The sequence below is a fragment of the Triticum aestivum genome, chromosome 4B (assembly GCF_018294505.1).
Source record: "Triticum aestivum cultivar Chinese Spring chromosome 4B, IWGSC CS RefSeq v2.1, whole genome shotgun sequence".
Classification (NCBI taxonomy): Eukaryota; Viridiplantae; Streptophyta; class Magnoliopsida; order Poales; family Poaceae; genus Triticum; species Triticum aestivum.
The window spans coordinates 78776366-78788978 of record NC_057804.1 but is presented as its reverse complement, the minus strand read 5'-3'; the positions used below and the strand labels follow the sequence as shown (position 1 = coordinate 78788978).

The window sequence follows — 12613 nt, the reverse complement described above, 5'->3', positions numbered from 1 at the left end:
CCACACACAGACTACAGCTAGTGTCTGTCTGTCTGTCTGTAGCGGCCACGCCTGACGAAACCGTCAAAGACAGCGACGGCGTATCCAATGCGACCCCTTCCACACGGCCTCTCTCTTTCGGCCAAAAGTTCCGTGGTTTCATCTGCGCCTGATCTTCGGTTAGGGCAGGTGAAGCCACGGGAGACGGATAAGGAGAAGAGATCAGCGATGCGCCGAGCAAACGCGTTGGTGATGTGGACGTCCGACATACATTTAAGCCAAGTGCCACATATGGTTCCTCTTGTTGACTCTGGTCAACCTACTTACCGTCAACCACGACGTATTCAAGCACCTTCATTGCACGCTAGCTATAGTTTTAGGTAGTAGCATTTCACATCACAGGGCTTCCTCCTGAGGTTTTGCCTGGTAAATTATGCGTACTACGATAGTGAATAGCCAGAGAAACATCAAATACATATAGATAGATATCAGGTGTCAACTGTCCAATTGGCTCGCAAGTGTTGATAAACTGATGTATATAGAATCAGCCGCGAGGATGTGTATATGCGCAACAATGGCCAAATGTCGCCACATGTCTGACTGATGGTGGACTGAAAAACGTAAATGTCCATAGCTCCAAGTGGCAACATCATCCAGTACCGACTTAGTACGGGTCGTAATCAACCCACAGGAACAGATATATTCGCCAGGATCGGTAGAAAGCGGAGGTTGAAATTGCATCCCCAAAATCCTTCAAATTCCAACATTCCTCAGAATGATTCTCCGGTACTCTCAGAATTTTATTTCCTGCATCCAAAATTAGGTGAATGACTAGAATTACGATCCAAATTCTCAATCTTCACGGCACACACTAGTAAATTGTCAGGTCTTCTTGAAAGAAATATGGAAGGTGGAAAAGCATGCAGGAAAGAGTAGGGAACTTTTCCTTTCCACATCCATTACACCATATAAATTACGTACTAATAATTTACAGCGGTGATTAGCTGCAACAAGAACTTCACATGGAGGAACATAGCCTTCGCTCCTAGGTAATGTAAATGAAGCCTCATAATCTGGTTTCATAAGGTAAACTGAAGAAGCAGTTTTGGCATGACAACATCGATAATAATGGTATCAATAATGAGCAGGCAACCACAGCAGGCCATCAGAAACAATCTCAACACCAAGATTAATTCCAACCTGTATTATGTAGTGAAAGGGATCACTTGCTACCCCAAATTGATGCAAACAATCAATATGTTAATCTAGTTTGTCAAGCAGAATGCTAACTTCCCCACAACTACTTTCTTGCAGAAGTTTATAAAGTTGAACACAACATACTCTAGCAAGTAGAAACCGCAAACTAAGCCGTTGCCCATGAGATGGATGTCCATGATGTGACAATGGAACAGGGCGTCTGCATATTCTGGCACAATTCACCCTGTTCCTTGCAATGTCTTTGCTGGCCAGTGAATCGCTTGCTCCAATGACGTAATGCAATCTTCACAATTCCATCTACCAAAAAATCTGGCATGCATAATTTTCTGAGGGTTGGCATGTACAATTTTTCTGAGGATTGGCATGTACAGTTTGATGGTCCTATACTTTTACATGAAGTCTGGAGAAGGTCTCCACATACACGGAATAAGCACAACATGTGGCTAATAGTAATAGGGAAAAGTTGTTTATCTGCCACTGAACAAATCCACTATATGCCAGTGATGCTTCAGACACCCTGGACCTGCATGTCAGCCTCTCATATGAGAGGCATACTGTGAATCCAGTAGTTGTTCAATAGCATATAAGCAATTTACTCAAACTATTGGGACTTGGCAGTCTATTGGACCTTAGAGGGCTTCTATACGGAAGTATCGACGAATCTGGGAGGAATAATGGACCTTCAGTTCTTGACAGTCTATTACACAGCAACAGCATAGCCTTTCTACAACATGTTGCAGCAAGTGGGAGCTTAATGCTACAACTATAGGCGCAAAAGATACATATGGCAACAAAGTTTTTGCTCGGGCACGCAACCACAAGAACTCTGGAATGATTTGCACTTCTGCATTTCGTACTGAAATTGGAAAGATTAAGGATTGTGCCAACTTTCACTAACTCATGGCACAAGTGAATGATCACATCTAGCATTATTGTTCCAGATACAGTCCAGTACAAAAATATCAACTAGTGAAGTTGTACATATAAACAACCCATGTGACCCTACGCACAATTTTGGTCACACAGATGCAATAGCAACGTTATGATTTCATGTCCTATGCCACAGTGGAAGTTGGAAACCTATGTTTCCATGAATTATCAATTACACAACGGAAGATGTTTGAGTCAGTACAATGCAACAAGAACGCTGCCAAAATATAATATGGTTTCATCACTCAGTAATACAATACCAGTGCTTTAGTTGCATCAGAAATAGGCATTCAGCCTTAACATCTTATTTTCTTGCATACAGATCAAATTAAGTAGCACACATTGGTATGACCCAAAACAATGTGTCACATACCATAGTTTCTTGCTTGCTGCATCAGTTAGAAAATGAACGTTTGCGTCTCTGAACATCGAACTCTACATCAATGAGGTCAGTTATACCAGCACTGATCTTCTGTCCTACTCGGACAGGACCTACACCATCTGGGGGAGTACCTGTAGAGGGCCCATGAAATAACTGACAAAGAGATCCCTTAACGCACTAAAAGTCTAAAACAGCTGTATAGCAGCAAGAAAAAGAGACATTACCAGTTAATATCACATCGCCCTCCATTAATGTCATGATGGAACTGATATAGCTGATTAGAAAAGGAATCTTGAATATCATATCACTTGTAAGTCCCTTCTGCCTAAGTTCACCATCTACCTGGATATGGTTGTTCAATGCTTGTTAATGATAATGTCATTATTTTGATTGCTGGCTGCAATAAATTCTCGGTACATATTTATACAATTACCTTTAGCCACAGTTCTAGGTCATAGGGATTAGCGATTGCTGATTTCGGAACCTATTTAACAGTCACCAAAATTAACAAATATCATGATAACGCACACGAATGATACATAGAACGTTCAAAGGTCAAAGCATGAAGACCATGATCCAATAACAGAGGGAGGTGTCCTCATCGACAACGAAAGTTAGGTGGGTTTTTTAGACACAAATGTCTACATATGAGGAGTAAATGTCCTTGTCTATTGGAAAGAGAAACTATACTTACCACCGCACTAATTGGAGTAAAGGTGTCCTGTACTTTACCCAAAGTCCAAGGAAGACCTGCAGACTACAAATTCCAATGGTTATTACTAGAAAGTTCAAGACAAGAAAATTATCTTACATTATAGGACCGGGTGTTTTATTTATAAGGTCATGCTGGTCAGTTGATACTACCAAGTTATACAAAAAGATAGTTCCAAAACATAGGTAAAATGTATTGGATGAAGAGATTGTAACAAGTTGTTAACATGCCAAAACGAAAGTACAGGTTTGTGTTTATTCACACAATTGTAGAAACATGGAACTTTTGAGAGTACAATGTGATGTTTATTGGTGAATTTCTTTATGCAGGTCAAATATCCATAATCCTTGGCCTGACCACTGGAAAGGAGAGAACTCTGAGACTACGGTATATGGTTTTTGCTAAATTTGTTTTCATAAGTTACTCTATCTATACTTAAGGTTTCAAAAACCACCAAGAATGGCAGGACGTAGCAATAAAACAGAACAGGTGGAACAGGACTAAAGAAAAGTAGAAAACTACAGCTCTTAGTGCGAACCTTAGAAGCTGATTGCAGATCGTTTGATGACATGTCCAAAGCAAGTGCATAACCTGGGAAACCAGACATGTAAGCAGTCATATAGAATTTACAATGTCATAAACGAAAAAACTAACGAATGGCTTTTGATTTACTCATACAGTTGATGTCAGCTACATTAACACGAAGCAATAACAGTAAGCCCCCAAAAGGCTCTGTTTCACAGAATACTGTAAGAAGAGGGGAAACCCACCAAACAAAACCACATGCAGTTAAACCCTGAAAGTTTATCGCCACAAATAGTCAAACACCCCAATGCTTTTCACTCAAGAATCCCTTTCACTTGAGAAATCAGGCCATTTGCCACTACGAGAGAACAGCACCCAACAGGTACAGGTAAACAGCAGAAAATGTAACATAGCACACAAAAATGCATTTAAGATTCAATAAGAATGATGGCAAGGAACTTATCCATTCTCGAATCCATATATGCATTTTCCAACAAGCTTGTCAAATATGGAGAGAATAATTTTGTCAACAAGTGATCCATATCTGCATTTTCCAACTACGAGAGAACAGCACCCAGCTGCCCTAGTTCATTTTGCAGGTACATTGTTACTAAATTTTGCAATTACACTAGTTGTCCCCCCCACCCCCACCCCCCCCAAAAAAACAAGAATGCAGACCCCTAATGAGCACCATTCTTCAGATCGCTTGTTGCGTTACAAAACAATTCTTAAGAGGGGTTATCGCGCAGGGATGGCATCCCATAACCACGGCTCTTAATTACCTCCGACGAAATCCATGGCGGAGGCCTCGGGGACATCGCGCGCGCGCCGGGAGATGACGACGGCGAGCTCGACCTCGTGGTGCAGCGACTCGAGCGGCTCGGGCACCTCGATGGGGCCGGCGGTCGGGCCGGCGTGGAGGAATGACGACGTGGGCTTCAGGAATAGGACGGGTTCCTGCAAGCAGAGCAACAAGGCCGCCGATGCCGCGACCGGATCAGAGACCGCGCAGGAAGAAGGGCGCCCCGTGTCTTGGGATGGGAGAGGGTCAGGGTCGGAGGGGCATGGACCTTGAGGACAGGGTTGCCGAGATCTTTGGCATGGGAGATGTAGGGTGTGTTTGGTTTGTGCCCCAACTAACCCCACCAATTTTTTGGCATGACCAAAGCTAGGGCATGACCAATTTTTTGGTAAGTTGATCTTGTTTGGTTTAGAGCCATTGTACTTGCCATTTTTTGGCAAAATCAGTAGGCTTCCATTTGGTTTGCAGCCAACTAACTTGGCGCACTTTGGGAATTTGGATTGATCAGTGTTTGGTTTGATTGCAATCCAGTTTTAATAACAAAAAAAGGGACATGTGTTAAAAAACACTTAATTAACTACAATGTGCCAAGTGGAAAACGGGCGTGTATAAAAGTACACATGCGCATCACATATGTCCGTGCAAAGAACGTTGACATCCAGACAGTCTTTCATTTTAATCCACGATGTTTTGTTTTTTTTTTGCGAGGGAAAAATATTTCATTCATCAACCAGCAGCCATGTCTGCATTACAAAGGTCCGGCACCTCGGACCAGATCGAAGCCACACCGCGGTGTGCTTTTTTATTCTGTCATAGTTTGCTAAAAAATGACTAACAACATTTTGTTCTCTCCTTACATGCTTGACTAGAAATTCCCCACGGTCCTGTAGAAGTTTAGTGATCTCACGTACCATCATCATATGCTCAGACCGGTTCTCTCCTCCTTCATTAATCAGCTTGGCCACGTCTAGACAGTCGGTTTGGACAACAATCGGTAGTGCAGACCATTGTGAGGCTAGGGAAATGCCCTCCATGCATGCTGCAAGTTCAGACTCCAGCGGGGAGATACACTGCCGTAACTCTCGGCTAGAAGAGAAGATGGTAGCTCCATGTTCGTCCCTGAGAACCATACCTGCCCCAGCGCTCCCCACGATGTTTTGGTTAAACTGCGATAACTTAAGTGTTTGGTACGGTTTGGTACTACTACTAAGCAGGATTGTTTTTTTGCTTGTGCTAAGCAGGATTGGTTCCCCTGTAAAAAAGAGAGCAGGATTGGTTACCGGCCGCTAGACGGGATTAATTGATCCAAAGGTATGGTAGGTACGTACGTTGATTTGCCCAGCCATTTAATCTGCCATACTAATTACGTTTGATAATCACCGAAGACAATGAAAAGCGTGCGAGGGCAACGCTGCCAACTTTTTGGCGCGGGTTTTCTGCGCCCCTGCCGCGCCTGCGATTTGGCAGTTTTTACACGGGAGCGACCTGGGCGGGCTGGGCGCGCCAAATATTTGGCACCGATCCAAGTGATGACCAAATCTTATGGGCCAGCCAACTTTTTGGTAGGGTGACCATTGGTTGTAAACCAAACATACCCGTAGTTGCGCCCGGCCCCGACGATCTTCGTGCTCGCCGCAAGAAGCCTCTGCGCCGCCGCTGCTGCCATGGCCGGGAGAGTTGCAACAGTGGACGACTGTTTTTTCTTTCGGAGTTTGGGAGATAAAAGGGCCGGCCCGGCAAGGCACGACTGCCGGCCCATGTCGGTTTTCAGCCTTTTGGGCTGTTTCGGCCTTTCGGGCCTTTAGCTTTGTATATATAAAAGTCATAATAATAATAATAATAATAATAATAATAATAATAATAATAATAATAATAATACAAGAAAACTAAAAATGGAGAAAAAATGCAGAAAATTGTAAAAGAGGCAAAGTGTGGATAAATGTTGAACTTTATTAGTAGATGTCTCATTAAAACCTTCTAGGTAAACCCCGGTAAGGAAAAGGAGTACAAAGCTACTTGACCGGAAAAGAAAAATACAAAAGGATTTTTTTTCAAAGATTACAACTATTCTTCTCGTCGTTCATCGTCTGAATAAAGATCTTTGAGTGTGGACAGCAGATTGATGTTGTTCATAGGGGGTTGGGTTCTCTGTCGCGCTAGTTCTCCATCTTCCACAGTCATAGTGTCCTCATCATATCACTTGTCAGACTTGTCCTTCTCTCGTCAATTATTCTTTCTGTTAGACTGAAAGCAGACTCTGATGATATCGCTAAGATGGGTACCGTTAACACATCTCTCCCTAATACGGAAAGCATCAGATACGTAAGCTTGTGTTCATGCCACCACTGCAATTTGTTGAGCCTTTCATCATTTTGTTCCTGACAGCCAGTTGAATTTTGTCGTTATTGAGGTACGTCGCTAACTCCCCGTCACTAGTCACTATGCCTAATGTTGATGTTGGTGTCGAAGAGCTCGAGGAAGAGGAGGAGGAACCAAATATCTTTGTCCATGTTCCTTTCTTCTTCCAAATGATGGTGCTGGGGGCCGTTGGGACCAAACTCCGACATACTTCACATCATACTTACTATAAATTTCAGAAAGCTTATCACGAACATTAGTGAAACAAGCAGAATAATATACATTTACGGCATCACTTAAGAGTAAGAGGACATTACCAAACCCTTGCAAGTTTACCTCTAGGATCCTAAATAAATTCAAATGCATATTGGAATTTCATTCCAATATTTCGAATATTTCTTTTTCATGACAAGCACAACATCACGTAACATCATATCAGTTTCATATGCTTTCAAATGAGTAGTAATATCTAAAATATGATGGACCGTTAAAGGATATGTGGGATAATAAACCCAGGCAAAGCAATGGTTGAATCCTTCAAAATCTCCAGAAAACTTAGTCATGCCAATGACCAGGGATGATCCATCAGTGATACGGTAGTTTGCGTTAATAATGATGGAAAAACCATCTTTATGTGGAATAAGATACTTAAGCATCATAAATGTAGAGTTCCATCTAATATGCATGTCTAAGGAAAATTTACAAGGACGTACTCCTGAAGCAAGACAAAAGCTCTTGTAGTCACCTATTCATGTATTAGAAGCATTCATAAAGAAATTGCAGTTCACAGATCATCAAGGTATTGTTTTTTAATCTTCAATCTCTTTAAAGCACTCTTAGCAATAAGATTATTATATGGCAAGTACAAAGTTGATGCGGTAAGAAAGATGCAGCACGACAATCATTGCAATAATATTTGATGAAGCTTTATCCAAAGTTATTGCAAAGATCTTATTCATGGGACTAAAATCTTCCACAAGTTTGACTACAGAACTAGCAATGTTCTCACCGATTTGTGATACGTCAATTAATTTGAATCCTATGATTCTTTTTTCTATGTTCCATTTTTCGTCAACATAATGAGCAACCACACTAATGTAGTCTTCCTTAGCCTAGCCACTTCAAATATCATATGTTAAAGAAAATGGTGATGTTGATTACCCTATAGTACCCACTACAAGTTCATTGACATGACATATTTTCTCTCAAAATAACTACAGTTTATAGTTTCTGACACCGCATTTGTTTACTACATAGCACATTCAAAACAAACCACTTAGTGCACAACTAGACCCTCAAAACCAGAAGAATTGCAATAATTGTAGTGAATATGCAATAACATTACTCTATAGTAAAGATCAAGTAATTGGCATGTCTATTGCAAATTGGATTTTACACAATTTATAGTAAGAGATCGGATAATCAAACTGGATTTTGCACAACTAAGAAACTAAAGAACACTCAATTAACACAACTCCAAGGATCAGTCCATTTTTTATTGAATTTACAAATTGATAGATCCACAACACATATCATGGTTGGTTCACTGATAACATGACAATATCCTAGTTCGATGACACATACACAAGAACACAAATTACCCGTTTTGAACATAAGCAGTACTAACACAACAACACATGACAATGAAAGCTACTTCTCTAGCTCTGGTGGATCTCTAGTTCATACGAGCACCATGCTTACGCTTTGCCATGATCTCCATGTGGTGTTGTCGGTCTTCCAATGTCAGGTAGTGAGTGTGTGCATGCGGCTCAAGTCTATGCCTTCTTCGGGGCAAAGTCGCTCACTTCTTTCATGTGCACGACCGCCTAGATAATCAAAGGTAAATTGCTTTGTCGGAGAGTTTGATGGCAACGGCAAATAGAGATCATCCTCGTCGGAGTCAGGCTGTCGAGGCTGCAAAGGAGGTGCTGGCACCATGACGGTGAGCCTCTTGGGTACGCCACAAGGGTCACGTAGTCACACAGTCACCAACAACACCCACTTGGCTGTAGTTGGTAAAATGTCATGAGCTCGCCATCGACACCGGTGATGAACATAGATTGTATCTGGTTCCCAGGCCTGTCCTCGGAGCTCCTTGATACTCAATGTTATCTTGTACTCCATCTTCCTTGGTGAACCATGCATGAAACGGACCAGCACGTGAAACTGATGCACCTACCACCACAACGAAGATGCTCTGACGCATGCACCACACAGGTGTAGTCCTCGCCTGAGTCGAAGCATGCGAAGAAATGTAGTGGTGGAGCAAACACCTCCACCATCATCATTGTCTTCAGTATGCCGAAGTGACTCTCCGTCGCCGCCAATAGTTCCTTCGACGTCACCGACATGGTTTTAAATAACGGATAGCGGGTTGGTAGCAGATTGGGGTCCGGGTAGCGGGTTGCGGATAGCGGGCGATATTGCGGAACTATGTCTGCATAGCGGATTTGTGAAAACACTAGATTATTTTGTATATTTAGGAATGGGCTAGTGCTACTCCCGTAGGATTTGTTTGATTCCCTAAAGAGGAAAAGTGATGTAGCACAGCAGCAGAAAGTATTTCTTTCAATTAAGAATCAAGGTTTATCGAATCAGTAGGAAGCACCAAGCTAACAACGTTGACAACATCTGCACATAAATAGATAAAATTGCTTGCGCCCAACAGTACCAAGGAGGTTCTCAATCCCCTTGTTCTGGCTAGTTACAAGATTAAAAGCAAATATATATTGATAGGGCAAACGACAAGAAAGTAAAAGAGCAAATTGTAGGAGCTTTTATATTAATGGAGAATAGACCCCAGGGCATATAGCATCTCCCTCGAGAGCAAGTAGTGGCATGGCAACAAATTACTGTCAGGAAATTGACAGAAGAGCGACAATTCATAACAACATATGATCATTCATGACATAATCTCACAGAGGCATTATATCTATGGTAGGTAGATTGTTAAGCTTACTGATGTCTACTACTATTAATTCCCAAGACCTGTTATCCAACATGCATCTCAAAGTATTGAGTTTGCGAGAAATAGAATAACACAATAAGAAAAGATGACATAATCTAGATAGAAAGATACCTAGCAATAAGATGAATCCTAATCGTTCTATCCTTAGTAACAACAATACAATACATGTCTTCGTCCTTTTCATCATTGGACAAGATCCCCGCATGATTGAATCCACTACGATGCACCACTCCCTCTGAAGAAATAATCGTCTATCTTGACCAGAGAAGACTCATAGATCAGAAAGATATATAGCTATAAAATTACACAGCAAAGAAACGTCAAGAGATTCAAATGCATTCAATAAAGAATCTGATCATAAAAAATCTATAATTCATCGTATCCCAACAAACACACCACAAGAACTACATCAGTTTGATCTCAGAGGAGATCATTGTATTGAGGATCAGAGAGAGAGAGAGAGAGAGAGAGAGAGAGAGATACTCACTACTAGGGAAAACCTTATACACATAAACTTAGCAGTAGCGCTGGTCAAAAAGGGGTGCTACTGCTAATTAGCAGTAGCGCGTGCAACTAACAGGCGCTACTGCTACCAGCTTAGTAGTAGCACGTCTCGTTAGAACCACGCTACTACTAAAATTGGCTGACCGTTCCCGCCACGCTAGGTTTAGCAGTAGCGCGCCCACGAAAACCGCGCTACTGCTAACCAGATAGTAGTAGCACGCTTTTTCTGCACGACGCTATTGCTAATTTTGAACCTATCCACATGGCGGGCCCCGCTTAGTAGTAGCACGTCCGCCAGGAGCGCGCTACTGCTATCGTGTTAGCAGCAGCGCGTTTAGAGGCCCGCGCTACTGCTAAACCGCAGCCATACCACCTTTTTTCCTCCCCCTCTCCCCCTCCCCCTCCCCCATCCTCTCTTTCTTCACTTTCCCCTTCCACCTCCTCTCTCCCTCACTTTGCTTCTTCCTCACTACTTCTCCCCCCAATTACTCTCCTTCTTCTACCTATCTTTCTCTCTCTTTATTACTCCTAGCTAACTAAACCACCTCCATTAATGCATCTCCTTTCTCTTTTTCCTCCCCCCTCCACTAGTTGAACTTGTCTCCTCCCAAACTAGCTAGATAGGTAGAGATCTAGCTAGCATTTAGTGAAGTGACCTATGTATCTCCCTAACTAGATCTAAAGCCTTGTCAAGAAGAGCTTTGTCCACTTTTGATCATTCCATAGGTGTGTGTGGCGTCACGACAACATCATCACCATGCTCGATCTCGAGATAGATGATTTGAAAGTTATGTTTTTGCAAGAATGGAAATATGTGTATGTGTGCGATATGACATAATCAGGCGATATGATGGAAATTTTGTGTGTGGCATGAGTTGCCGCCAAATTGTGCTTGTGAGTTGCCTCCGAAATGTCGATTTATTTCGGTTTCGGCGAATTTCGGGCAAACTCTAAATGTCCTATTTTTAGGGAAGGTCATGCCAAATTTTTGTATGACTTTGATGTAGGGGTGGGCATAGAAACCGATGAACCGAACACCGAACCGAAGCCGAAACCAAAAAAACCGAATTTTCAGTTTTTAATGCTATCACAGAAAAAATCGGTTTTTAGGTCTGCTAACCGAACTTAATTCGGTCGGTGCAGGAGTTTCTTGCGGTTAACCGAGGACACCGAAACAGCCGCGCTCACGAGCACCTCTCCCGCCCTCAAGCTCACGTGTCGCTAAGCCTGAATTTTTTTCACGCTAGCACCAGGTAGCCTTCGTGCGACAGCGACGGAGACTTTGGCATGGGCCAAGCCAACTACATGCGTGTAAGGCCCAAGTTACCGTGGGCTTTCTTTTCCAGCGTGTGGCCAGTCTCCAAGTACGTGCACGGCCCAAGTACGAGAAGCAGTAGAGGGCAGAGGCGCTGCTGGTTGCTGCAGTGCTGGTTTGTTTAGTCCCACCTCGTCCAACCAAAGAGAATCGTGTGAGGACCTCAGCTATATAATAGAGAGCACAGATGGAGATAACAACGCGTCTAAAATTCTTTCAGCACGTATAACAAGTACGGTATAAACCGTACACCGAACCGAATATCTCGGTTAACCGAATTTTTGGTTAGTCATATTTTGAAGTCTTTTTCGGTTTCTAGCTCTATTAACCGAATTAAAAAATTAACCGAATGGTAGAAACCGAAAATTCAGTTTATACCGAATGCCCAGGCCTACTTTGATGCATGCATGCATTTTTATAATAAATTTGTTTATTATTACCATGCAGGTGTTCATGATGGTCAGTGGTGCATGCATTTTTATAATAAATTTGTTTATTATTACCATGCAGGTGTTCATGATGGTCAGTGGTGAAGGAAATATGCCCTAAAGGCAATAATAAAGTTGTTATTTACATTTCCTTATATCATGATGAATGTTTATTATTCATGCTAGAATTGTATTAACCAAAAACTTAGTACATGTGTGAATATATAGACAAATAGAGTGTCCCTAGTATGCCTCTACTTGACTAGCTCGTTGAATCAAAGATGGTTAAGTTTCCTAGCCATAGACATGAGATGTCATTTGATTAACGGGATCACATCATTAGATTAACGGGATCACATCATTAGAGAATGATGTGATTGACTTGACCCATTCCGTTAGCTTAGCACTTGATCATTTAGTATGTTGCTATTGCTTTCTTCATGACTTATACATGTTCCTATGACTATGAGATTATGAAACTCCCAAATACCG

The 12613-nt window shown here is 42.1% G+C and overlaps 1 protein-coding gene across 2 annotated transcripts; it reads right to left on the bottom strand.

The window, feature by feature from the left end:
* Positions 1-432: 432 nt before the first annotated feature.
* On the bottom strand, positions 433-4846 carry LOC123094490 (probable acylpyruvase FAHD2, mitochondrial). Of its 2 annotated transcripts, XM_044516482.1 has the most exons (7): positions 4529-4846; positions 3760-3812; positions 3204-3266; positions 2943-2993; positions 2734-2851; positions 2501-2640; positions 433-786 (listed from the first exon to the last, which is right to left on the bottom strand). In XM_044516482.1, the coding sequence occupies exons 1-6, from the start codon at positions 4542-4544 to the stop codon at positions 2522-2524; spliced, it is 420 nt and encodes a 139-aa protein (XP_044372417.1). In that variant the 5' UTR covers positions 4545-4846; the 3' UTR covers positions 433-786; positions 2501-2521. The 2 variants fall into 2 exon arrangements, with proteins under 2 accessions (XP_044372417.1, XP_044372415.1); XM_044516480.1 differs by lacking the exon at positions 433-786 and having other exon boundaries at positions 2264-2640; positions 4529-4845.
* Positions 4847-12613: the final 7767 nt, after the last annotated feature.